Below are 26,624 nucleotides of genomic sequence, written 5' to 3' on the forward strand. Positions count from 1 at the left end.
AGTAAGGTGGTAAGGGAGCGAGGGGTGAGAAACGAAAGGAGGCTGGGTGTTGGGCGAGACGGGACGATGTTGACTCCGCGCGTACGCAGAGCTGTTGCTGACGGGGGTTGGCTCGTCGGATTTTTAGGGGTTTGATTACTCTTTTTTTTTTTTTTTTGGTCCTTCTTAGGCGTTTTCCCCTTCGGATTGCCGTATCTTTTCTGTCCGTGGTCGGTTTATGATTACTTTAGGCTCTCGGGCCAGGAAGACGCAGTCAGGTGTCTGCTGATAGATACGGCGATCGCAAAGCGAAGGAGGGTCGAATTTGGACAGGAAGCTGGTGATGCAACGAAAGAAAAGAATGCCTGGCTAGAGTGGTCTTTCCGAGAGTGTGTCGGTCACTTCGTTACCTCTCTCTCTCCGCCGTTGTAGAAAGGAGGTTTTGGGAGAAATGCCACTCTTGGGATTGGGAAGCGATGGGGAAGGGGGCGGAAGGGGAAAAAAAGACATTGGACCAATGCTGCTGGGCTGATGGAATTCACCTCCAAAATGCAGGAGTAACGGCGGAACCTGGTAAAGTGCACCTAAAAATGTTGCAGCCCAGTGCTAGCTACGAAGTACCTTCTGCCATTGGGCTACAGCCTACCTGGGCACTCGTAGTCTCTCTCTCCATCGTTTCGGGGGGCTCCTGTTCCTGCACTGACTGGCTCCGCTGGGTCGCTGCGCTGGCCTGTTCTCCGCCCACCAACTTGACTGCTTTAGCCCGCCCTGCAACCTGCCCTGCACATCTGCACTCTGCACTTGCGTCTAGGGGCCTGTTCTTAGCTGATGTTGGGCCAATGGGATGTCGTGCAGCTTGAGTTTCCGCTCGCTTATGGATGGGGGTGCAAGGGCTGAGTAGGGGAGAGCCCAGCATCCAAGCAGAAGGGGAAACTTTTTCAGAGGAGCACGGGGAGGCTGCAGGCGCTTTCTTCGCGAAGGTGGGTGGGGGAAAGGAGAGAATGGAAGGCACCTAGGATTCTCGGACATCAGGCGGGACATTGAGAGTACTCGACGCCACGTGGGCCACGACCTTTCAAACTGTGTCACTCTTCGGTATATCGCTATGCACGGTGGCCTGCTTCCCGTTTCCTTCAAAAGGGGCGGGCTAGGTACCTTAGCTGGAGACACGACGAGGCCTTGCGAATTGCACCGTATCATTAAGCATGCCGTAAGAGCGTACTACGTAGGTACCTACCTGACAGGCTGCCACCGGAGCGACAAAGGGGACCGATGCTGCTTAGCTAGGTGTTGGCTCAAGTGCGAAAAAGGTACTTGACTTTGGCTTGCCTTGGCTTGGTATCCCATGTATCTACACTAACATCTAAACATCTCGATGAGGATTAAAGGTTCTCTGTTCTATTATTACTACCAAGGGTTTCTCCAGCACGACCTGAGGCGGCCGTCCCGTCGACTGGTTGCTGACTGCTGACCGAGTCTGTACCTTACTTACCTTGGGTGCTTAGCTCCCACTTTTCCGCCCACCTATTGTTCGAACACTTCTCTCTCAACCTCCTCTTTCAACTCCAAAGCGAGGCAGGCGGGTGGAAAGCTTCGCACCCTCGACGTCTCGTTGCCTCTGCACTCTCGACAAAAGCTGATGCGCGCCAAGTGCCATGTGCGACTTTGAGTCAGAGTCAAATCAGCCTTCCTGGCGCTGATCTTCCCGACCCTCCAGAAACGAGTTGTACGGAGTAATTAGAGCCAGCTGTTCCATCTCCTTTCAAGGGACACACATACCTTCTGGGTTCTCTGCCAGTCTTTGGCCCCGGTATGCGTACCCATGGCCATCAGTCAAGAGACTGTGGAATCTTGCCCATTTAGGACAGGAAACCTCAACAACAACCCGCTCACATCATCAACGTGACATCGGGCCCCATCAAAGGCTCCAACTACTCCAACTGCTGCCCCCATTACGATACTATGAAAGGTAGCACGCATCCTGAGGCTCGAGTCGGGCGACGTCCGTTCTAGTACGAACGTCTTCTGCAGTCAAAATTGTCAGCCTTCTTGTTGCTGAAGCCTGAACGTCCGCGCACCCGTAAATGTCGTATTCTGTGCCACCTACCCGAGGCACGAGCTGGTCCTAAAAGTCAATTTGATGCCCGTGGACTGGACGGGCGACAAGTACAGTACACTTAGGATATTCGTCGTGTATTTCTTCTTTGACAAACATGAGGTCTCGGGATGAGACATGGAAGCACATGACGTCCAGTCACTGGCATTCCCGCCCCCAACACCCTGCCGCCAGTCTGGGCATGCTGAGCAAGAAACAGCGTATCAAAGGATCTCATCCCGGCCTGTTCAAACAAATGTCCTCGACGCATGTACTCATCGTACGTACATGTCTGACAAGCGGCCGAGGCGGCGCATCCATGCCACAGGAATTCATGAACATCCTCATCTTGTTCCCGCCCTCGTTCCGGGCCCCGGGCCAGCCGCCAAGGAACAGAGACGACCAAAGAGGGAAAAGACGATGAGGCTCGTGGCAATGAGAAGATTCTTCCCATGCTACTCTGGGGCATAACAGACGCTGTTAATGGTTAACGGTAGCCCGCAAAACTCGTGGCTTCAGGGGGTCATCTCCTCCGTAGCAGTCAAAGAGGGCGGCGGTTCCATTGATACGTTGAGGATAATTTCCCTTCAGGGGGTCCATCTGCCATGAGGTGGTGCGTTTCAAGTCTCCCAAAGCTTCAACGCCATTCGGCAGCCCTCATGGCACACGGACTCGTTGAAGCTTCGAAATTCGGCAGCGGCCGCAAAGAATTGGACGGCGTAAGAGCAAGGAGACGGGAAAGACTTCCGAGGACGAAGGTCCCATGAGTGACGGGGGAGAAAACGGACGTTGTTGGTCTCCTTTCAAAGCATGTAAATAGATACCGGCACTTGTCGCGATGTCTGTCATGTCCGAGTAGGTACACTGTGCAAACCACGGCTCAGGACAGGACAGGGAGCGTGCTCCACACCACAGACGTTGAAAACATCTCACCATGCCATATTGGGCGTGAGCCTTGCCTGAAGACTCCTGGCGCATGTGCAATGGAAGGGTGGTGGTGGCGCAGAGATAGACTTTGATGGAAAAAGGCATGGAATTCTGGGAAATTAACCTATCGGCTTAGCCTGCCTGCTAAATTCGGCGCAAGAATGTTGTACTGAGATGGCGCGTCTGAGAGCAAGATGTGAACGTTCATTCTGGTGAGCGAGCATTAGCGTTGGCCTGAAGCAGGCGGGAGACGGAAAGCTGGCCACGCGGCGGCGGCGGCGGCGGCGGCTGGCGCCCAACTTTGATCGTCGACGGCGTGAGCGAGGGCGATGTGAATTGAGGCTCGTGTTGGGGGCAGGGTCGGTCCAGGTTCGAGTTGGGTGAGCATACAGGATGGACCCTCGCGATGACCTCTGATGGCGCATGGACGCACCGGCCGACGACGAACCGACCAGTCCATCTTATAACGTCGAGAGTCTTAAAAACGCAGCCGCATTCGGCGATCGGGCAGGTCTCCAAGCATAAACCGTCTCAACAACGAATGACCCTGAAGCAGGCCATGCGGTGAACTACAAGCACAGCGGGCGCCCCCCTCATCGTCGTGATCGTCGTCGTCAGCATAAAGGCAGAAACGGCCAAGCCGCAATTCAGAAGAAACACAAGCGATGGATTTCCATAGTCCACTTGCAGCTTGCAACTTGAAGCGAATCCCACCTCGTATCATGGCAGCTACCAAGGCCAATGAAACCCAGGAGTCAGGACAGAGGTAAATGGGTCATGGATACGCACCACGGCGGGTATGACGTGCGCAAGGCCAACGGAGAGGGATGCGACGATCCATAAAAAAAAGAAGAGAGGGAAGAAAAAAAAAAAAGGAAGAAAAAGGAAAACGACACCCCCGCAAAAGATACGGAAAGAAGGGAAACAAAAAGGAGAGGAAGGATAAACAGAGAGCGAGCCGGCCGTTTGGGGCAAGACATTGTTTCTGACACGCCCGCCTCCCGCCAGCCCATTCCCCACCGTGCTTGAGTGATGTTGCGAGGAATGTTTTCTCCGATTTGCTCGCGCTGTGAATAAGCCTGCGATATGGTATAGCCGCGTAGATAGCGTATGTCGCAAGATTGATAAACATCCAATTGATTGCCAGGCACACTTCCATTTCTTGGGAATCCACCACCACCTTCGAAGTATCCTCATGTGTTCATTTACAGAGGCCAATTGCGGTGATCCAACGGGACCTGCCGCCTAAAACCAGTTCAGCGTTCGCAAGTACAATCTTGAGCAAGGACCGGCCCACGAATACTTTCCCAGGACAAACGCGGAGCGCGATGCGTTCGTTCATGCCACCCTAGCCTTTGACAGAATGAGACTGATTGAACTTTGGTCCTGCTAAATGCTGGTCGCACGAGGGAGGCCACAAGAAAGAGCCATGTGAAGATTCAAGAACCTGCGGAGGGAGGTGAATTGGAACTCGGGTTGCTCATTATGGACTAGCGCCTTTGGGTCTCTGAGCCGGGCCTGGACCGTGCATCCGGCCGAGGCCTTCTTACCTCATCTCCCCCCGATTTGGATCTGTTCCTGTCTTCTGCGCTTCGCCAGAGTGGACGCGGGAGACTGGACGAAATGCGGAGATGTGGAGCTGAAAGGCGGTCAGGGTCGGGTCATCAATTGCCTCCCGTCCATCATTTCTGATTCGTTTTGCCATTTCCATACATTTATAGTACATAAGGTAAGGTAACACGCCTTAAGGTATCTCCATGCGACCCAAGTACAATTTGGACATAAGATGAACCATTGATCCTAAGTACCTAAGAAATGCTCATCATCACTTGTCTCTTGGCTAGAAGCATCAAGTGAATATATCAAAAGACATTAAGGATGGAAACAGGTGAATTTTAGGAATACTTCTATCGGAACATCGGAAGAAGCTGTCGGAGCGAGCGAAGCAGAAGGCAGGTGATTGTTCCCGGCACCTGATAGGCTGATGGTCGAAGCTGACCTCAGCCCAAGGTACCATTCCTAAATTTTGGCTGGTGCACCTCTGCCGCACCTCACCTTGTGTGTAAGGTACCTCCACTGCCTGCCACGCTGAGCTGAAGTCGGGTGTTAGCCGCTGCGCTGCGCTGCCAACCTGACCCGACCTGACCTGTCACTCCCGTCAACCTCTCCAAAAACTCCAAATTCGCGTCACCGACGCAATCGCCTATCCAATATCTTCATCCACCTCATCCTACCCGACACCTCACGACCGACATGTCGTCACGGTAATCGATTTATAGGTGGTTTGCGCGCCAAATTCGAATTTCGACGACAGTATCACCGTCAAGATGACGGCTGCCGCTGCGCAAGATCAGACCCATTCTCGCCCCTCGCCCGCCAGTCACCTTCGACAGTCGAGCTCCTCCAAACCCACACCCTCAACTTCTCAACCTCGACATTACGCCAGCATATCGCGGAGGACAAACAGCACTGCGCTGCTCGGAGTGAATGGAAGTCCCAACAACATGCCGCAAACTCAGGGTCCTAACGGATCCTCCGCCTTCCCCGATGCGACAACTCAACCCTCACCATTCGGCGGTGCTGCTCCCCCTCTAGCACTTCAACGATCCACGAGCCACGATGATAGCAATGCAAGACGCCCTTCAAGTGCCCCTGGTAACAAACAGAATCTGGCCGCCGGCTTCTCTACCGGCGAACAATCGGATTCGGATCGACCGAAGCGGCCATCCGTGAAACCGCTGCTTATGCGATCCAAGAGCGAATTTGGAGTCAGCCGCCCCGAGGAGGTTGATCACTCTGAAGAAGATATCCCTCATTGGGGCGCCAGACATGGCTTCGATGAATATCACGAGTCGCCAGAAATCCTGGCCCAAATAGCAAATGTGAGTTACAACTTCTCTCGCCTTCTCCATCTACACTTTGTGCCCTTCTTCCTTTTTCCCACCCCAAGCTCTGCGCCTCCCCACTTGGCGGCCTTGTGGCGGCGCTGTCCAGCCGGACTGGTCTAACCATAGTCTCCTATCGGCGCGCGTCGCGCAAAGAAAGGAGACTTGGTGCTCTGCTCTTTTGGCTTGCTCGTACGATATGCTGGGACGCTGTTGCCCAGAATCCAGTCCCGAGGGGCAACGCGGGGCATGACCGTATCCAGGGCTCGAATCTACATTCCACTCCCATCTAGACATTTCAGACGATGCAGTCTCCCGGGTGGATGGGGCCGACAACCGTATTGGCAGTCTTGGATCCAGACGAGCCCGAGTGCGACAACATCGCTTCTTTGCGCCATTGGGACTCGTTGGTTTCAACTCGCATCTTGAGCCGTGCTGACTCCTTTCTCCAGAATTGGTACATGTATTGGACCGACAAGCGACACGAGACAACCGGCAAGCCCAAGGCGACATTACACAAGCTGCAGGATTGGCGCATGCGAGATAGACTTAAGACAGTATCTGCTGCGCTGGCCGTCTGCCTTAATATTTCAGTCGAGCCTCCCGACCAGCTTAAGACGAACCCGGGCGCCAAACTGGAAGCATGGACAGACCCTACAACGCCGCCACCTCAGAAGGCCCTCGAGAACATCGGCAAAGCCCTCCAGGCGCAGTACGAGACACTGGCTATACGCACAAGATATAAGCAGTACCTCGATCCGTCGGTGGAAGAGACCAAAAAGTTCTGCCAGTCCCTGCGTAGAAACGCCAAGGATGAGCGGGTTCTTCTTCATTACAATGGCCACGGCGTGCCGAAGCCCACTGCCAGTGGAGAGATCTGGGTTTTTAATAAGAATTACACTCAGTACATCCCAGTATCGCTATACGATCTTCAACAGTGGCTTCACGCCCCTACGATTTACGTCTGGGACTGTTCCGAAGCCGGCAACATCCTCAACAACTACCACAGATTTGTCGAGAAGCACGAACAAGAAGAGGACGAAGCTGCCGCGAGAGATCCCAACTACGAGAAGACCGTGTTTCAGCCCTATATCCACTTAGCTGCCTGCGGCGTCAAGGAGAATCTCCCTACCAACCCTCTCCTCCCAGCCGATCTATTCACGGCATGTCTCACTACCCCTATCGAAATGGCTCTTTGGTTCTTCGTTCTTCAAAACCCCCTCAAGACGAATCTTACCCCAGAGCGCGCCAAGAAGCTGCCCGGTAGGCTACAGGAGAGAAGAACGCCACTCGGCGAGTTGAACTGGATCTTCACAGCCATCACGGATACTATCGCTTGGACTACACTGCCCCGACACCTATTCCGAAAGTTTTTCAGGCAGGATCTCATGGTGGCCGCTCTCTTCCGCAACTTTCTCCTAGCCCAGAGAATCATGTCTGTCTATGGGTGCCATCCGCAGTCTTTCCCCGAGCTCCCTGAGACCCGGCAGCACCCATTGTGGGCAAGCTGGGACTTGGCCGTGGATATGGCACTAGCCCAACTGCCTATGCTGGAGAGAAAGGAGAACGAAGGTCTCGAGTACGAGTACCAGAACTCAACCTTTTTCACCGAACAACTGACAGCATTCGACGTTTACCTGACTCGTGGCGATGCACTTTCTCAGAGGCCCCCTGAGCAGCTTCCAGTGGTGCTGCAAGTTCTGCTGAGCCAACAGCACAGAGTCAGAGCGCTCATCTTGCTCGGAATATTCCTCGACTTAGGCCCCTGGGCAGTCCAGCTTGCCCTGAGCATAGGCATCTTCCCATATGTCCTCAAGTTGTTGCAGTCCGCTGCCGCAGAGCTGAAGCCGGTCATGATCTTCATTTGGACCCGCATTCTGGCTGTGGATATCTCATGCCAGCAGGACCTTATCAAGGACAGCGGATACAACTACTTTGCCCAGATATTGAAGCCGTCCGAGAGCTTGCCAGTCGTTAACGAAGCTGAGCATAAGGCGATGTGCGCTTTCATTCTATCGATGCTCTGCAAGGATTATAAGCCAGGGCAGCATGTGTGCAACCAAACCGACATAATGACCTACTGCTTAATGCACCTGCAGAATCAAGAGAATCCGCTCCTGCGTCAGTGGTCGTGTCTGTGCATCAGTCAGCTGTGGCAGGAACTCCCAGAGGCTAAATGGCGTGGCATTCGAGAGAATGCGCCAGCCAAGTTGTCATTTCTGACAAAGGATCCTGTTCCTGAAGTCCGAGCTGCCATGGTGTATTCCATGACTACTTTCCTTGGCATCATCGACCTGACGGATGAGGTCGCTCGGATCGAAGAATCCATCGCTTGGACACTTCTAGACATGGCCAACGACGGAAGTCCAATGGTCCGTCGCGAGTTCCTTGTCTTCCTGTCAAGGTTTATTCTTCGCTTTGAGAGCAAGTTCATTGTCGCTGCTTATGAACAGCTTCAAGAAGAAAGGGAATATCTCCTGTTCCCTCCTGGCCAGGATGGCATGGACCACAAGATGGGCCTGCATTATGCACGGAAAGAGAACAGAAATGCAGACGGCACCATCAAGCCCAATGTTCACGGTTTTGCTCACAATACCGTCTTCTCAGCCTGCTGGAAGCACGCTCTGATGCTCAATGTTGATCCTCATCCTGAGGTTCAGCGTGACGCTACAGTAATTGTGGACCATGTCCACCAAGCCGTGATGGCTTCGGCTGTTGGTGAGCATGCGCAGAGCCTCATCGATGACATCCGAAAGAGGGCAAAGCGTGCGTCGACAAAGAATCACTTGCACTTGAGCCAAAGAAGTAATGCGATTGGCGTTTCTAACTCTTTGGCTACTCCACCACTGCCATCTCCTGGCCTGTTGCGTCGCACGGCAAGCTTGCTTTTCCAGCTGCCACTATTCGGCAATGATGGAAAGGCCGATGCCAGCGAAAAGCCGAACTACTCTTCTCCGGCACCATCACCCGGTCTGCATAGGGTTGGCTCCCAGAAGATCAAGGCCCCTGAGCTTGCTGAAGCGCCACCAGAACAGAGCGATCCAACGGCTATCCATGCCAATTATCACATTGCCAAAGAGCCTGTCTCCACTGGATTTGAGGATCGTAAGCTGGGCGAAGCACCAGCCATGCCACTGCAAAGTTCTTTCCTAGAGTGGTCTATTGAATACTTCTGCGAGCCTCAGATGAAGCCGAGCGAGTCGGACGAGCCTGGCAGCACTGAGTATAACGAACGGCTCTGGAGAAGATCCCGGAACGATTTCATCTTGACAGAAACGCAACCACTCAAGCAGTTCGCCGGTAGCCATAAGTGGAATAATCAGTTGGGCATCACCAACAATGGCTCGCAACCTGCCAAACTCACCTTCCACCAGTTTGAAGACCAGCTTGCGGTTGCAGACGATGGTAACACGGTGTGCGTTTGGGATTGGAAGAAGCATGCACGGCTGAGCAAGTTTTCCAACGGAAATCCTGAAGGGTCGAGGATCAGTGATATGAAGTTCATCAATGAGGACGACCAGGCATTCCTGATGACTGGTTCGTCAGATGGAGTCCTCAGAATCTACCAAAACTACGATTCCGACAAATCCATCAACCTAGCCTCGTCTTGGCGAGCACTTACACACATGGTGCCCAGTAACGTCAACTCCGGTATGGTGTTCGACTGGCAGCAGTCGCTCGGCCGCGTACTTGTGGCTGGCGATGTGCGTGTCATTCGGGTGTGGTCTGCTGGCGCTGAGAAATGCGTCATTGACATTCCCGCCCGGTCTGGCTCCTGCGTCACGTCTTTGACATCTGACCAGATGACCGGTCACACAGTTGTGGCAGGGTTCGGCGACGGCGCTGTTCGCGTTTTCGACACCCGTATCAGACCCCAGGACTCCATGATCAAGAAGTGGAAAGACGAAACGGATAGGCAATGGATCAAGAGCGTTCATTTGCAGCGCGGCGGACAACGAGAACTGCTCAGCGCAAGCAGAAACGGAAAGGTCAAACTATGGGATATTCGCATGGATCGACCTCTCCACGTTTACCAAACAACTCGAGACACCCTTCGAACAGCCAGCACGCATGAACATCTGCCGGTGTTTGCTGTGTAAGTTATCACCCTGGACCTCTTAATATTGTGATATTGAAACTAACATCCCATTGCAGTGGTACATCTGCACATGCCGTGAAGGTCTTCAACTTCGACGGTCAAGAGTTGTCCCGTGTCGAACCGTACTCAAGCTTCCTTCAACAGAACAGGGGCTCTCCCATCGCAGCAACTGCCTTCCACCCGCACAAGCCGATCTTGGCTTGCGCTGCTCGTGGAGACTACCACGTCAACCTCTTTACCTGCGAGAAGTCCGAGCCCCAATCCCTGGTTGCCTAGTTGACAAGCCGGCGGACGTGACCTCGGTCTTGTGGTTTGGTTTTTTTCTTCTTCCTCACATCTTGAGCATAGGAGGGTTTCTTTGCTGCTTGTGTAACTATCTTCTTTTTCTCACTTCTTTTCATTCCGGGACGGTAGCATACTAGGGACTGGCGAGGTTTTGGCGTTCGATTTGGTCGCGTTATGCGACAACGGCAGACAGATGGTTGCATGAGATAACTTAGCTAATGGATGCGGTTGGCTGTTTCGAAAGCCAATTGATGTATGAAAAAAAATGAAAATTGCCCCCAGATTCATACATTGTTTGGACTTGAACGTGACGATGAAGCAAGGACCAGATTAAACGAGGATGGCTACGTCAATCTCATCAGGAGTCAGGTACAAGAGCGATTATTCCCACACGACTTGAATGGGGAGCTGTAATTCTGAGCACACTCCAAGAACGCTAATCTGCTGGTCGAGGAGAGAGTCTTCCATGGAAGTTATACATTACTTAACCTAGCAGCCGAAAGCTGGGCGATGTGCCCACCTCACATACACATTCCCCCGCGCGTGACCTTGTGGCGCAGGAACAAGTTCACATAGCTGCCTGGTGTGTAACCACCTTTGCACCAGTGAGATCTGCACTCTTGGGCGCAATGGAAGGGCGAATTGCAAGGCTTCAGGGGGTTGCAAAAGGGTTAGAGAGTTGGGTTGGTCTTGGTTGCCTTGTGATAGGCTGGTGCATATGCGTCCGTCCCGTGGGTTGGTTTTTCTTCGGTGTATGTGTGGGCGTGTCAGGTATTGGCGAGGCTGGCGTTTTCTGTCGGCTCAACAAAAGCCGTGCTGACGACGTTGAGGAGTGTCATCTAGCAATTTGTCGTCTCTTCTTTGCCAGACGTCTTATATCGAGCGCGTATTCCGACTTCGGTACAAAGGATAGTATACCAGCAACCGGTAGGCCAGTGGTAGACTCCCTCAAAGGCGGACGAACTTTTACTGAATTTATCTGACCTTTCTGTCTTCCCTTTTCAGCAGTACCGACGATGGTTCGTGAAGTCAATACCAGGCCCGAAATTCGGGAAACGGAGGCGCGGCGGCGCGAGTTGGCTGAGGTTGCTCTCGCGGTGAAGCCTGAGGTGTACGGTTCCGGTGTAGATGCCATGTTGGACAGACAGCTTCAGGAACTTGTGGACAATCGCAAAGCTTCTGGCTCCGGCGAAATCAGCAAGGAGGTTTCGATGGATCCCAGGCCTCGTGAAGCTATCGACCAGGGATGGGTCGACGTTGGCGACGCCACGACCGAAGCGTCTCTCGATACACAAGGTACAGGAACCGTTGAGCGAGAACCGATCACCGTAAACGCTTCGAGAGCAGAGACCGACCTGGACAGAAAACTACACGAAATCACTGCCCAGGGATCCCTGAGTGAAATACGGGATCTTTTACAACAGGGAGCGAACCCAAACACGTTATCCGCCCAAGGAACCCTTCCCCTCTGCGAACACGCCCGGCGCGGAGACATGGACACAGTCAAGTCACTCCTCGACCACGAAGCCGACGTCAGCCTATCCGATGCGAGTGGTCGAACGGCGATTTCGTACGCCGCGGAAACGACGGACCCGGCAATGGCTCGCTTGTTGATGGCGGTCCCGGGCATAGACGTCAACCTCAAAGACGGGGATCTTCGGGCGCCGGTGTGGTATGCCCTCTGCGCGTGGATCAAGTCCGGTCGGATCTTTGTGCCTGATACGGATACATTGTTTGTGCTTCTTGAGGATGAGAGGGTGAGGGTTGAGGATGTCGATGGGGAGGGGAGGGGGTTGCTGCATCTTGCTGCTGCGGCTGGGGCTGCGGATCTTGTGGAGTTTTTGTGTGGTAGGGGTGATGTTGATGTGAATCGTCGAGATGGGAGGGGACATACTGCTGTTGCGTATGCTTTGGGGCGGAAGGATGTTGGGGTGCTTGGGGTGTTGTTGAAGTATGGTGCTGGGATCACGGTGGTTCAGGGGAAGGGGTTTGAGGTTGTTTCTCCGAGGCGGAGGAGAAGGTGGGTTGAAGGGCGATGGTGCTATGCTCGTATCATAGACTGAACTTGGGATCTTCAATATCACTGTTGACAATTACTCCAGCTTGAGCGTTCCCTTTTACGGTATGTCTCTACAAATAACAGCATGAAGGAGAGGAGATCAACACCAATGTAGTGGAATATCCCTACCACAGAGGTGGGAAATCACTGAGTTGTTTGCTTTACTCCGATAGAGCTTGATGAGAGGAGCACTTTTCTAAAGCTTTGCTAAGCCTATGGCCCTAGGAGGTAGGCAAGGAGAACATGCAGTAGACGCCATACACTTACATAGGAGATTTTGGGAAGCAAGGGCCCAGAGCTTTCTTGCAGCTTTGCAGCTCGCAGGTCCTTCCTCGCAAGTTCACCAATAAGTTTCAAAAACTTCGGCGAATCTCTGCTTCAACTATGGGATTTATCTGTCTCAACTACCCACTTCCTCTGGCAGAAGACACAGAGGAGCTCTTTGTCGAATCTGGGTGTTTTTTTTTTCTTCTATCAGATCTAGAAGAGATGATCAAGCGAGTCGCAATTACGAGGATCTCTCTCAGCCTTCCCCATCATCGAGCGTCGTGTCAGCTACAATGTTGCATTGCCCTATTGACCTGTACATGTACCAGCAACTCCAAATTACAAATCTTAAGATAAAATAATCACTGGCAAATGAAATATGCCCAGCTCGATTGTCTCGTGTTCGTCATAGCAAGAGAAACCAGAATACTCAAGTATTGATGTCCGGGCTTCCCCGGAGACGTTGGCCTCTTGCCAATTTGTCTTTCACTGAAATCCTACAACAGAATGCGTAGCCCTCGGCTCTTCACATTGCTTCCTTGATATCTGCTTCCTTTCGTAGGTCTGGTCTCTTCCTTCACCAGGCGTTGTGAAACGGCTGTATGCCCGGTCTTTAGGCGAAGACAGGGCCCAGAGCCGGTTGGGGGGTGACATAGGTATCTAAAGTGAATTACTGGTCGACCAGACAGCCACAATACGCGCGTGAGCCTGCGCCCTCAAAAGAGTATGAAATGTCAGGCAGGAATAGGTAAGCGTGTCGACGCCTAATTTGCTGCAGCCGGTCTGGCATAGCCTCCCACACCTATACAGCCACAGAAACGTGGGTTGCAGGCAAACCAATCTGATTATAAACCTCTGTTGGGGAGTATTGCAGCCACTTCGTAGCCTGCATAGCTACATTGACGCGGCTGGAGGTCAACGTTACGCCCAATCAGGTGTGCAGGAATGTTTCCCATTGACATTGCTTCTTTAAATCTCCCAGTTCCTCCCTCGTCCTCCTTGTCATCCTCGTTCCTTTCTTTGCTTCGATTTCATGCGCCTACGTAAATCTGCGGATAAATTCGTCCAAGATGAGTTTCGGGTTTGGTGTCGGCGATTTCATCGCTGTCATAGACAAGTTGAGACACTGCCACGACAGATTTTCTGAGGCGCCTGAGCTGTTTGTCTCTCTAGTGAGGAAGTATGCTTTCGACATTTCCTCGTCGTGTATTCGTCAGAGAAGTCTTGACTAATGGTCAGTAATAGCGTGGAGATCATCGAACCGCTTCTTGAGGAAGCCCATTGCCCACAGCAGAATCTCAATGATGGGGAGAAAAAGATACTGGAGGACATCATCGAAGGTTCCTACAAGGACCTGAAGAGATTGAAACAAATTTTAGACGATTGCCAGGAACTAAAACAGCCTCTCGAAAAGAAGATATGGGACAAAGCAAGGCTCTTGCAGTTTCTTCAGCGGTTACAAGTCGACCCAAGAGTGATCAACAACATTCAATCGAGTCTGTCCGTCAAAATTGCACTCTTGAACACCCTCAAGAACGCGTCAGATAGGTCAGTGTGAATCCGTGCACTCCTTATCAGTACGGCGGCGGCTGACGACGCTCCACAGTCGAGCCATCCAAAGCACAAAGCAGGCGGTGGATTCGATGCACCATGAGCAAGTCAGTAAACATCGACAGGAAATCTTGGAGTGGCTGACGCCATCCAACTATTCATCACAACAACGAGATTACTTCTCCACAAGGCACCCAGAAACAGCATCCTGGCTACTAGAGTCCAAGGAATTTGAATGGGTAGCAAACAGAGGCCAGACTCTGCTGTGCCATGGGATGCCAGGGGCCGGCAAGACCATCATGACTTCCGTCGTCATAGACCATTTGATACACCGGTTCCGTGAGGAACCGAGGGTCGGGATAGCCTACGTTTACTGCAACTTCAAGGACACCGAACGCCAAGATTGCCACGATCTCTTGTCTAGTCTAGCGAAGCAGCTGGCGCAATCCTGCTCTGAATTCCCTCAAAGTCTTGAGACGCTCTACGACAAACACCAGAAGCGGAAGACCTCAAGATCTACTCAAGAGACCATCGATCTGCTCCAGGTCTTATCCTCCTGCTACGAAAGAACATTCATCGTTGTTGACGCCTTGGATGAGTGTGATAGAAACGCTCGACAAGCTTTTCTTCCAGAAATCCTCCGGCTACAACAAAGATCCCAAGTCAATATTTTTGCAACCACCAGAGAAATTCCTGAGATCTTGGAGTCGAAGGAATTTGAGAATTCTATCTCTGTAGAAATCAGGGCTAATCAGGAGGACGTACTAAGATACACGTCAGATCGTATGGCCCGCATGCAGAGCTTTGTCCGCAACAACCTTGATTTACAGAAGGAAATCAGACACACCATTGCAGAAAAGGTTAACGGAATGTAAGTTTCCAAGCTCTACCTCTGTATCTACCGTCATGAAAATGGTGCTGACGCACATAGGTTCCTGTTGGCGAGACTGCTCATCGATGCTTGGTCTAACAAGCTGAGCCCGAAGGAGCTCAAGAAGGCACTCAAAGTCTTTGGAGAAACGAGTGAAAAGGCAAACATCTACTCAGCCGTATACAATGAGGCCATGAATCGGATTAGGTCTCAACCCTCTGAGCACGTTGAGCTCGCGCTGAACGTTCTCTCTTGGACAACAGGCGCCAAGAGGCCTCTTACAATCGAAGAGCTGCAGCATGCCCTCGCCGTCGAAGAGGGAGAAACGAATATAGACCAGGACAACATCATACCAGTCGAAACCATGATCTCTGTATGTGCTGGACTTGTAACAGTCAGTGAGCGAAGTGGTGGTGTGATACGACTTGTTCACCAGACAACACAAGAGTACTTCGAGAGGAAAAGACATCAGTTTTTCCCAGATATTGACTCTCAAATCGCAATCGCGTGTACCAATTACCTTTCGATCAAGAACGTTTACAAGCTTCCCAGAGACTACGACTTCTACGAATACGACTCCGCTCCATTCTTCAACTATGCAGCTCTATACTGGGCGGAGCACACACGAGAGAGCTCCATTATCCCGACAGAAGTAGTTGGGTTTCTTCGGAACCAAGACGCACGTAATAGATCCGTTTCGGTGCTGAGACGACTACGTTGGATGCGATCTATCCCTCGCACGTCGGCACAAGTGGCAGCATATTTCGGGATTCTCCAACTGTTCACCAACTATACTCTCCCGGAGATCGACATGTACTCGGTTGACGAAAGTGGTAAAACCGCGTTGTGGTGGGCTGCCTTCGCAAATCGGTTAGATGTTGTCAAGTTTTACCTCGACAGCGACGCCATCGAGCACACCCCGCTTGAATCACATTCACCATGCACTAAAATTTTCAAGAGAAAGGTATCGATTCAGTGTTTTCGAGAATGCATGCGAGTAGCTATAGAGAAAAAACACGCGGCTGTGCTAGAAGCCTTTATGAGGTTCTCCGCTGAGCGAAGGCTCAATGGGGATCCTAAGCAGGACAAGGAGTTATTTATCTTCTTACAGTCAAGCAGCCATAATCATGCCTTATGGCTCAATATCTTTGGGAGATCCAGATCCCACTTCTGGAAACAATTCACTAAGTTTCGAAAGGAACCAATATTTATCACAGAGCGCTTTGTAACAAGCATTTGCTGGACGACAGTTGTCTACTTCATATGCAGCAAAGAACTCGACCAAAATCTTCACGAATGGTTGCCACACGTCATTTTGGCATTCCTGAACTCTTTGAGATACTCGAAGTACTCGGACTCACATATTTACTCGAACTATCATTCAGCTATCTCAACCTTAGCGGATGGAGGGCGAACCATTTCGTTAAATGTCATGCTTGACGAGCTGTTACTACTCATTTCCAGAGGAGAAAGCTTTGACTATAGTGAGATCTCACTATTGGATCAAGGGCTCACTGAGACTCTGAGACTGCTCCTGAAGCTAGGGGCCAACCTCGATACGTCGAATAACATGGGAAGGATACATTGCGCACTCGCTCTTATGGGATTCCACTCAGCGTTTAGGTTTCTTATGACACAAGGGGCTTGCATTTATACTTGGGATGCAGGCGAGGAGATCCTCACATCAGTGGCCAGCATGACGGGCACAGGGTCAGCTTTGCCGGCGCTCATGAGTGGTGCAGTCATTGCTGAAAGACACGACTTGAACATGCAAGAACCCAGTATTCAAAACCCTGCATCAGTTGATGTAGAGGAAAATGTTACAGCCGCTCTTCAACTTCTCGTAGAGATGGGAGCGGATATTGGAGCCCAAGACCACCACGGCAAGACCCCGGTATACTGGGCCATCGTCTCTAGGAATATCCCAGCTCTTCATTTCCTGTTAGAAAAGAATGTCGAAGCAGAGGTCGAATCAAATGGGGGGAAGCGCCCTTTACTACAGGCTGTTGCGAAAAGCAGCATGGCGGTTGTGGAAGTTATTCTTGACCATAATGTCGATATCGACGCTACAGATGAGAAAGGACGAATTGCATTATCATGGGCTGCAGGTTGCGGCAATCTCGCGGCTGTGCAACTTCTTTTGAAGAACGGTACCAAGGTTGACGTCCCGGATAAAGGTGGTCGAACCCCCTTAGCTTGGGCATGCGCAGCGAAAGACACAAATTACCAAATCATCCGGACTCTTCTGGCATACGGCGCCAGCCCAGACATTGGGGGCAGCGCCGGTGCTATATGGCTTTACGCTCGTCATAAATTTGATCTTGCCATCATTGATATGTTTTGTCAGTATGGTTTTGACATGTGCTCAGAAGACGACTTAGGGGCAACGCTGCTATGTTATGCTGCAAGACATGAATCAGCGGAAGCTTTCAAGATGATCCTAGAGCTGACAAATCTGGACTTGAACTCGAAGGACCACAGCGGCCGAACGGTTTTGTGGTATGCAATGAAGGGAGCTCCCTGGCGCAGATCCAAAACAGAGGTTGTGAGAATGATATTGGATGACACCAAAGCCGACCATGACTGCCTTGGCATACAACAAGCTCTGATTCAGGCGATCGATCGCAATTTCGTGGGACTTTTCCGGTGTCTGCTCACTCGCGAGGGCGTGAGTATCAATGGGGAGTTCAATGGGAAGGATGCTATGTTGTATGCAGCTGAGAAAGGAAGCTTGTCAATTTTCATGTCACTCAAAGAGTATGGTGCTGTGTGGGGACAGAATCAATGTGAGAACGTGGAAATACTGTCAAGCAATTTGTGGAGGTTCAAGGAAATCGACATCGAAAAGAGAATCTTCAAGTGGTCTTATCACAAAGGTCAGCTGTTGTAACATCGAGATAGCCTTCTTTTCCATTAGCCACGTCCCACAGAAGAGGCTTGTGGTCCTGGTTTCTCTGACAGAATGGCGAATGGTTCATCATGAAGCGCATGCACAACGAGGTCTCCATGAAACCATCTCAATTTGTGCCCTCGACGTGATTCATAATTCCTTCGTGATTATTATGATCTACACGCAACCTTAGAAGTTCTTTCCAAAGAACTCAAGGACTGTTTTATATCCACGAGTGTACTCCTCCTTGACTCTGGAATCCTCCAAGTCAGAGCGAGCGGCCATCCATCCGTGAATCTGGTCCTTGAAAGTCTCAACGTGCTTAGTCACGTTGAGGTTGGCCTCGAACTTCTTGACATCCTCCTCGGGCTCGTCCTTGGAAGCGAGCATAATGAGCGGAATCTTGATGCCCTTAGCATCCTCGGGCTCGACCATGGCGGGATGGACCTCGGCGGCGACCTTGAAGGGGTTCTTGTCACCCGAGGTCACGAGTGAAACGACCTTCCCGCCCCAGCAGTACTGCGATTTTGTTAGCGTCTACCCAATTACTCTGTACTGAGGTAGGCTGGAGAGACACTTACGCCAATGGTAGCAAAAGACTCAATGGATGAGTACTTTGACTGGATGGCCTTGACGTAGTCCGGGGTCTGCTCGGCAATCTTGGGAGGCGGGAACTTCTGGAAGAAACCGCCGAGGTTCTTCTGCTTCTCCTCGGTGTCGGGAGGGAACCACTCGATGGGGCAGGGCTCGCCAGCGAACCAGTCCGGGATGAATACGCGGTACTTCTCGGCGCCGCTGGTGGCCAGAATATCGGCTCCCTGGAGCGTCTGGGGGAAGAATCCAAAGATATCGAAAGTGACGACGATGGCCTTCTTTGCATCGGCGGGACCGGTGACGTCTGTAGTGGTAATTCATTTAGCACTGTAACGCATTGGCTAGGTAGGTAGACCTGGCAGCTGACTCACAGGTCCTCTTTGATCCAATCTCTTCATAGCTGCCCTTGGCATCGTAGCCCTTGGAGACGACAGGAGGGATGTTGCAGCATCCCTCGCTGTGGCCGTGCTGAGCAGGCATAGTCGACATCTTGGCGGCTTGTGTCGAGAACGACTTGTGAAATTGCTGTGTAAGGGGTGTCGATGTGGTGGTTGAGCTGTAGCAAGTCGCAAAGCTCTTTGGTGTTGTTGTGGTTGTTGGTCGGGAAGCTATCGCAGGGGTGGGGGAGTGAGGTTGTTTGGGAATCCGGGACGACGATCTAGATAAAGCTTGGGAAGCGGAGCGCGCGGCTTTGGCAGTGTGGGAAGACATTGGATTTATTATGCTTCAAACGTCAAGTGGAGGTAATAATATGTACGTTGCGGGTGCGGGTGCGGGCTCCTCGAAGTGGAGAGTCAATGACGGATTAAGCTGCGTTTTGGCGGGGTTAAGAGCTGGTCCGTTTCGCTGACGTTTGCAGTACAGACGAAGCTAACGGAAGCTTTCTGCGCCCCTTCTGTTTGGACAATTTCATTGTTCGCGATTGGCAAGAGAGGGGGACAGCCGCGGTCCTCGATTGTCTCCATGGAGGGGTAGCAATGAGGGCCCCATCAGGAGCTTGGGACTTCCAAGTGGGAGGGGGGTTTCGTGGGGGTGATGTCACCACTTGCTTCAATGAAAATCAATTCGGCAAAAGGGTCGACCCCGCCAAGGGTGGGTATGATCGGCCCCACTAGTCGAAGAATGCCGGCGCCGGTCCCGAGTTCGACCGGCCGGCTTCGGCAGTCACGGTCGACCCGAGACACGAATTGCGCCTGCTAGTCAAGAAAGACTCGCTAAGGTAAAGCTTCATGCAGCTAGTCATCTAAACCTTCTCGGTCAACCATGTTGTCTCTATTCTTTCTGTCTTTCCTCGATTCCATTACGGTGAATGAATCGTACTCATGAAACCGAGAGACGCCAAGGGACGGCACGACGAGACATACACGCGGTGAAGTGACAGTAAACCAATCATGAAACGGGCTGAAATGCAATTGAACCAAATAACTCTCAACGATTCTCAACTGCACATCTCTATTCCATCAGATGTCTTGACGACAGGGAAGCGGCCGCGGGCAGCGGTGGGCTGGACCGCCGCAGCCCTGCATCCATCGCCGCCCACCCCGCCCTGCAAGACCCAGCGTTCTGGTTTGTCAGATTGAAATTTCTTCCCATGAATCGATCGCAAGTTAGGGGTAAGTATGTCGCCGGGGAGACTTGGATAATGCATCCGAGATGGATGGGAAGCCCCTGTCACCGCCAAGCTGTCAGACTCCTGCTGCGTTCGGGAGTTGGTCCGCGGTCGTGATGCCGTTTCCTCATGTTTTCTCTTTTCTTCCACTTAGACTCCTTCTTCTTCGCAGACAACGGGTCGGGAAGCCCTCGAAGTGAACCTCCAGATATTGGGCTGGTAGCTCTCATGAGCTCTTCAGGCTAATTTGCTGAGATTCATCAAAATGGCCGGAACAAACAGACTTCAATCAAAAACTGATTCTTGTGAACAATCTAGCCTAATTCCATTGTCTTCTTGACTTTTTCCCAAACCCAGAGAAAGTAGAAGATTCCGACAATGCCAACACCGTATGCCTGCGCGTCGTGTTCAAGTCAAATTACCCCACGCGAATCCTGCCTCCCGTTTTCCAATGGCCAACGCCCAACTTTGCCTGATCCAATAGAAACACAAAGCGCCCCCTAAAATCAGATATCATACCCCGATTTTCTCAAATCCTCCAGAGCCTTGGTGACGACCATGCCATCCTCCTTGAAAGCCAACTTGTCCGCAGCTTCATCAACATCGACCCAGCTCACGTCAAACTTGACTCTGTCCTCCCCCGTCCAGCCCTCGGGTCCAAGATCACAATTCCCCTCCGCAACAAAGTAAAACACCATTTTCATAGCGCCAGTAGCCGGGTCAGGGTAGTGACACACAGCGATCGGTTCCGTGTCAGTGATCTCCTCAGACACCTCCGGGGCACCGGAGGGTCCACCCGCAGGCGTGGCTCTCGTGCTGAGTCTCAAGGTGACGGGCTTCACCGTAACGCCCGTCTCCTCGCGCGTTTCGCGCAGCGCTGCTGCAAGAAGGTCTTCGCCGATATCTTTCCGCCCCTTGGGCATCTGGTAGATAGCGTGTCTCTTGTTATAGATCAGCAGCACGCGTCGTGCCCGCATGTCGATTGTGACGGTGCCGCAGCTGATGATGAACTTGTTTGAAGGGTAGAACTTGCGGCCGCGTGCCATTTCTGAAATGCTTGATGCGTACATCTGGGGCTCTTCCGGTAGAGCGGAGGGTGCCATTTTGTTCCAACTTGGAGGGATGAATAGGCTATGAGAGGGGTTGATATGATATGAGCTGAAGTAAGAGACAAATTGATAGTGTGAGAATGATGAATGAAGGTAGCTGGTGGTATGTACCCTCGGCCTGAAAAGAGATGAAGCTGTCTGGTTTTGGGATGGCTTGTTTTCAGAACAAAGAACTCTCCTCGGCAACTGCCTTTAGTCTGGGTCGAAAGAAACCAAATCGAGCCAATTCACCGACTAGGGCTTCCCTCTTCATATACCCGCCCTTGATCTTATGGCGGTGAACCGTACCACGAGAGCCTGCTGGCAAGAAGGCTCACTTGAGCTGTCGGTCTGTCTCCATCCAGCCCCTCGGTGTCGACGTCTCTTCCAAGCCTCCGGGGACCATCCAACATCATTTTTCACTGACCGGTTCTGTTTCATGCAGTAGCACATCGCCATCCCCGAGCCAAGGCTTAAGACAGAGACATTGACAAACAAGAAAGAAAGGAGACCGCCTTCAAAAGGGTGCCAGAAAGGCAATCCTGCTGCGCCCGCCGCAGCCGGCATCAAGACACTCACTCCACTATCCGGGTCCCATATCCGTACTAGTAGCCCTAAAGAAGACTGAAAAAAAGATTGAAAAGAACGAACTGCAGGGCCTAGCCCGGTGAGCGCATACCGGTGAAGCATGGGTTGGCGATCGGTGAGACTGGGGTGTGAGTGTACCGCATGGGTTGCCCACAAATCGCGGTCGGCCCTGGGAGAGAAGGTAAAAGTGAAGGGTGCCTTGTTTGGGAATAAGAGAGGCATGATGCACACCACGTGGGTGAGAAGAAACGGAAGGAAATATGATCAGTCATCTCTGGCCGGGTGGTGAGATATTCGGCTTGAAAACAACAAGCGAATGAGATCGGCTCCTTGCTGCCGTGGCCGGAGACTCTTTTTTTGGCTGGGCAGGTTTAGTCGCGTGTCACCATAACACCATCTATTCCATACTTCAACCTCGGCCAGACCCCATCCGGTGATGTCAGGTACTTTCCTGCTTCTCGAAGCCAGTAGAACACGCGATGTAAAAAGTTTCTGAAAGAAATTGATCAGCACGTCTCGTGTAGAACACTCAAGACCCGTTATAAACGTCACACGAATATGAGCACGTGGACGGTTGTAGCTGTGGCCACGTTCGTTTTTGCTGACGATTGATCTGCAAGACTTGTGGAGAGGTGTCATGAAATGCGTAGACATGGGGATATGTGAGTGATGTGTTGAAGAGGCAACGAAAAGGGGAAGAACCAAAGGCTGGCTGTGCAACACGTCCGGGGCTTTCACCGCCGGCGTTCGGCAAGGGTTTGGCCGGTGGGTCTCCGGAGAGAGCTCCGTGCGATTGGCTCTTTCCCGATCTGTTGCAGAAACCTTCTCCGTATGCTGCCAAATCTGTCTCTGTTTGGCAGTCTGCTCCGGTCGGGGAGTTTCCTTTCGTGAAAGATGCGAGTTCTGCGAATATGAGTGGGAAATTTCACCGTCTGCCAAACTGCCATCTTCCTTCCAGGGCCCCGAATAAAGTTCTCCACTACGCCGTTGAGTGCAACGGCGGGAATGCATGCAAGGCACCCGGATGAACCTAGAACCTCGTCAACCAGCTTAGGCACTTAATAAAACGTAAGCTATTGCAAGTGAGATGGGCTTGATGGCTCGTTTGTGGTCTTTTTTATCGGCAATCGGTCATCGGTCAACATACGTTCTTGCTATAAGGCGGATGAATGATGAAGAATACTTACCAACTTCTACCGAGCATATCGCCAAACTTAGGGCACACTTCATAGAGGGCTGTCGATTTTCACAAAGAAATGATAGTAAATGGCTTGTTTTGCGCTCCCTTTTCTAAATGACCAAAATCTACCTTCTTTACATTCGGAACACGCCAAACTTGGTATCACCAGCCTTGACTTCATTCCGGCCTGACATGGCTGCTCTAAGGCCTAGACCCAAATATTTACGGGTATGCTGGGGAGGAATAATGCCGTCGTCCTATGAGCATGGTTAGCAAAAAGTGTATGACGTGTAAGTGGTAATGACTGACCCATAATCTGGCTGACGAGTACGTTGCGTCGCTTTCCCGTTCTATCCTCTCCTTTAACTCGGGATCGGCCTTGCCAACAGTCTCCATAACAGCAGCCAGCTGCTCACCGCCCATGACACCAATGCGTGAGTTCGGCCACATCCACAGGAAACGGGGGCTGTAAGCTCGCCCGCACATGCCGTAGTTTCCGGCACCATAGCTACCTCCGACAACGACGGTAAACTTGGGAACATCGGCGCATGCTACAGCAGTGACAAGCTTTGCGCCATGCTTGGCGATGCCACCACGCTCGGCGGCGGAGCCGACCATGAAGCCGGAGATGTTCTGGAGGAAGACTAGCGGAATTCCTCGTTGAGCACACAGCTCAATGAAGTGTGCGCCCTTCACAGAAGATTCGGCAAATAAGATTCCATCGTTGGCTACAATACCAACCTTGTAGCCATGAATATGAGCAAATCCAGTGACCAAGGTTGAACCGAAGTCGCGCTTGAACTCGGAGAATTCGGAGCCGTCGACAATGCGAGCAATAACCTCCTTGATGGGCAAGGGCTTCCGGAGGTTGGTACTGGCGATACCCAGAAGCTCGTCCGGCGAGTATAGAGGCTCAGCATAATCCTTCACGGGTGCTGCTGTTGAAGGTGATTTTGTAGGCCAGTTCAGGTTGCTGATGCTCCGCCTCGCAAGTGTAATAGCATGGGCATCGTCGACTGCCAAGTAGTCTGTTACTCCTGAGACAGAGGAGTGCATCTTGCCGCCGCCCAGCTCCTCCGCACTAATCACCTCGCCAGTGGCAGCCTTGACTAGCGGCGGACCAGCGAGGAAAATGTGGCCCTGGTTCTCAACGATGATGCTCTCATCGCTCATTGCCGGCACATAGGCACCGCCCGCAGTGCACGGGCCCATTACGACCGAAATCTGGGGAATCCCCATGGAGCTCATCCTTGCTTGGTTGTAGAAGATGCGCCCAAAGTGGTCGCGATCCGGAAACACGTCCGCCTGGTGTGGGAGGTTGGCGCCGCCGCTATCGACCATGTAGATACAACTGTGTCATTGTCAGTATTAGTAAAATTGGCCGCGGCGTGTAAATCATGGGGTTCCTACGGCAGCTTGTTCTCCTGAGCAACGGCTTGTGCTCTCAGATGCTTCTTGACGGTAATTGGGTAGTACGTTCCGCCCTTTACTGTGCTGTCGTTGGCCACGATCACACACGTAACGCCCTCGACAACACCAACACCCGTTATGATGCCTCCCGCGGGTACATCAGCCTCGGGGTAAAGCTCATGGGCGGCCAGCGGCGACAACTCCAAGAAGGTCGTGCCAGGGTCGATCAATGCAGTGACTCGGTCGCGCGGCAGCATCTTCTTCCTCGCCAGGTGCTTTTCCCTCGCCTTTGCTGAGCCACCCAAGTGCACCTTGCGTGTCAAGTCCTGCATCTTCTTCATCACCTCCCCCATGTGCTTCTCATTCTCCTTATACTCTTCGGATGTTGGATCGACATTGGTCTGGATTCGGGAGATGGCGCTCGCCTGGTGCGGCGGCGTGAAGGTCGCAACGGTACGGGCGGATCGCGGGAGGCGGGGTGCCCTAAACCCCGGCCGGGTCAATTGACGCGACAGAAGCAGCACATCTCTCGATGACCGTGAGAAAGACATATTGTGGACGTTTACAAAGGAAGATCCAAAGGGTGCAGCAGTTTGAGAGTATGAAGGAGGAGCACTACATGTGCCGACGAAGCCCTTGAAGACGGGAAGGAGAGGTTCGAGGGCCGCTCGCTTGCTGACGGTATACCATTCCAGTGACGTCCAATCGCTCACCTCGGCCCGCTGAAAGCCGCCCGTAGCCGAGCACCTTCTTGTCCCGGTTGGACCTCCAGCTCGGCATCAAGCTAAGGTAACTTGGATCATCAATCGTAGGAGAAGTTGTTGTTCTTCATTTCCTCTCTTTTCAACTTATTCTATTCTCGATTTCGTTGCACAACCTACAGCCATGTCAAGTGTTAGAGCATTCAGATCGTTGGCGCGGCCAGCGCGTCAATTGCGACCCGTCGCTGCCCCCGCCCTCCAGATCCGTCACCACTCCTCTAAGCATCCCAAGGGGTTTGAAGCACCGTCACAAGCCGATCTTACCGAGCTGCGCGAGCGCGTACAGGAGTTCACAAGGCGCGAGATCACAGAGGAAGTTGCCGCGAACACGGACAAGAGCAATGCCTTCCCCAATGAGATGTGGCAAAAGCTGGGCGAGGCGGGTTTCCTGGGCATGACTGCCGATGAAGACGTTGGTGGTCTGGCCATGGGCTACCAGGCGCATTGCGTCGTCATGGAAGAGATCTCGCGTGCTTCTGGCTCAATTGGTCTCAGCTATGCCGCCCACTCCCAACTATGCGTCAACCAGCTCCAGCTCAACGGTTCTCCGGAGCAGAAGCAGAAGTACCTTCCCGGTCTGATTGCCGGCACGAGCGTCGGCGCGCTCGCAATGTCTGAGTCTGGCGCCGGCAGCGATGTCGTGAGCATGAGGACGACAGCGACGGCCGTCGATGGTGGCTACGTTCTGAACGGCTCCAAGATGTGGATTACCAACGGTCCCGACGCCGACGTCATCGTCGTTTACGCAAAGACGGAGCCCGAGAAGGGATCCAAGGGCGTCACGGCGTTCCTCGTCGAGACCAAGACCAAGGGCTTCAGCTGCGCGAGGAAGCTCGACAAGATGGGTATGCGCGGAAGCAACACCGGCGAGCTCAACTTTGACTCCGTCTTCGTGCCCAAGGAGAACATTCTCGGCAAGATCAACGGTGGTGTGAGAGTTCTGATGGAGGGTTTGGACCTGGAGCGTCTCGTTCTTAGCGCCGGACCTCTGGGCATCATGCAGGCCGCGCTGGACGTCGCTCTGCCCTTTACCCACCAGCGGAAGCAGTTCGGCATCCCTATCGCTCAGAACCAGTTCATCCAGGGCAAGCTGGCAGACATGTACACGAAGCTCCAGGCCTCCCGTGCATACACATACGCCACGGCCAAGGCTGTTGACGAGGAGGGGATCATCAAGACACAGGACTGCGCCGGCGCCATCTTGTATGCTGCCGAGAGGGCGACAGAGTGCACTCTGGACAGTATCCAGCTTCTTGGCGGCATGGGCTATGTCGAGGAAATGCCAGCTTCGAGGCTGTTGAGAGAGTAAGTCAAGCCCAAAGTACGTCCGGCTCTTCTGTTCTAACTGTCATCAGTGCGAAATTGTATGAGATTGGTGCCGGAACTTCGGAAATCCGGAGAATGGTCATTGGAAGGGCATTCAACAAGGAATATGCCCACCTGGCGTGATTAACATACAAGTAGCATGGATATAAAGAACAACGAG

At 52.4% G+C, this 26,624-nt stretch overlaps 8 protein-coding genes across 8 annotated transcripts; 4 read left to right on the top strand and 4 right to left on the bottom strand.

Annotated features, from left to right (window-relative positions):
- Window positions 1-5,328: 5,328 nt before the first annotated feature.
- Window positions 5,329-10,261, top strand: CTAM01_06943 (WD repeat domain-containing protein mip1; the record flags this gene model as incomplete). The annotated part of the gene is made up of 3 exons (XM_060522968.1): window positions 5,329-5,883; window positions 6,180-9,982; window positions 10,042-10,261. 3 exons carry the CDS (start codon window positions 5,329-5,331, stop codon window positions 10,259-10,261), a joined length of 4,578 nt encoding a protein of 1,525 aa, XP_060382470.1.
- Window positions 10,262-11,286: 1,025 nt separating this feature from the next.
- Window positions 11,287-12,333, top strand: CTAM01_06944 (uncharacterized protein; the record flags this gene model as incomplete). The annotated part of the gene is made up of 1 exon (XM_060522969.1): window positions 11,287-12,333. The coding sequence occupies one exon, from the start codon at window positions 11,287-11,289 to the stop codon at window positions 12,331-12,333; it is 1,047 nt and encodes a 348-aa protein (XP_060382471.1).
- A 1,333-nt stretch (window positions 12,334-13,666) lies between these two features.
- Window positions 13,667-17,908, top strand: CTAM01_06945 (uncharacterized protein; the record flags this gene model as incomplete). Its single annotated transcript, XM_060522970.1, has 6 exons — window positions 13,667-13,776; window positions 13,842-14,144; window positions 14,203-15,018; window positions 15,079-15,391; window positions 15,455-15,851; window positions 16,686-17,908. 6 exons carry the CDS (start codon window positions 13,667-13,669, stop codon window positions 17,906-17,908), a joined length of 3,162 nt encoding a protein of 1,053 aa, XP_060382472.1.
- Window positions 17,909-18,097: 189 nt separating this feature from the next.
- CTAM01_06946 (dienelactone hydrolase) lies at window positions 18,098-19,213 on the bottom strand (the record flags this gene model as incomplete). Its single annotated transcript, XM_060522971.1, has 3 exons — window positions 18,098-18,427; window positions 18,490-18,806; window positions 18,874-19,213. The coding sequence occupies 3 exons, from the start codon at window positions 19,211-19,213 to the stop codon at window positions 18,098-18,100; spliced, it is 987 nt and encodes a 328-aa protein (XP_060382473.1).
- A 1,404-nt stretch (window positions 19,214-20,617) lies between these two features.
- On the bottom strand, window positions 20,618-21,214 carry CTAM01_06947 (NUDIX domain-containing protein; the record flags this gene model as incomplete). The annotated part of the gene is made up of 1 exon (XM_060522972.1): window positions 20,618-21,214. The coding sequence occupies one exon, from the start codon at window positions 21,212-21,214 to the stop codon at window positions 20,618-20,620; it is 597 nt and encodes a 198-aa protein (XP_060382474.1).
- Window positions 21,215-21,469: 255 nt separating this feature from the next.
- CTAM01_06948 (uncharacterized protein) lies at window positions 21,470-21,889 on the bottom strand (the record flags this gene model as incomplete). Its single annotated transcript, XM_060522973.1, has 1 exon — window positions 21,470-21,889. The coding sequence occupies one exon, from the start codon at window positions 21,887-21,889 to the stop codon at window positions 21,470-21,472; it is 420 nt and encodes a 139-aa protein (XP_060382475.1).
- Window positions 21,890-23,101: 1,212 nt separating this feature from the next.
- CTAM01_06949 (carboxyl transferase) lies at window positions 23,102-24,928 on the bottom strand (the record flags this gene model as incomplete). The annotated part of the gene is made up of 3 exons (XM_060522974.1): window positions 23,102-23,224; window positions 23,277-24,318; window positions 24,378-24,928. The coding sequence occupies 3 exons, from the start codon at window positions 24,926-24,928 to the stop codon at window positions 23,102-23,104; spliced, it is 1,716 nt and encodes a 571-aa protein (XP_060382476.1).
- A 235-nt stretch (window positions 24,929-25,163) lies between these two features.
- CTAM01_06950 (acyl-CoA dehydrogenase) lies at window positions 25,164-26,587 on the top strand (the record flags this gene model as incomplete). Its single annotated transcript, XM_060522975.1, has 2 exons — window positions 25,164-26,443; window positions 26,494-26,587. Coding segments are annotated over 2 exons (1,374 nt in total), but the record flags the coding sequence as incomplete, so codon positions are not given.
- Between the last annotated feature and the right edge of the window lie 37 nt (window positions 26,588-26,624).

The sequence above is a fragment of the Colletotrichum tamarilloi genome (assembly GCF_030869305.1).
Source record: "Colletotrichum tamarilloi strain Tom-12 chromosome Unknown Scaffold_20.1, whole genome shotgun sequence".
NCBI lineage: Eukaryota > Fungi > Ascomycota > Sordariomycetes > Glomerellales > Glomerellaceae > Colletotrichum > Colletotrichum tamarilloi.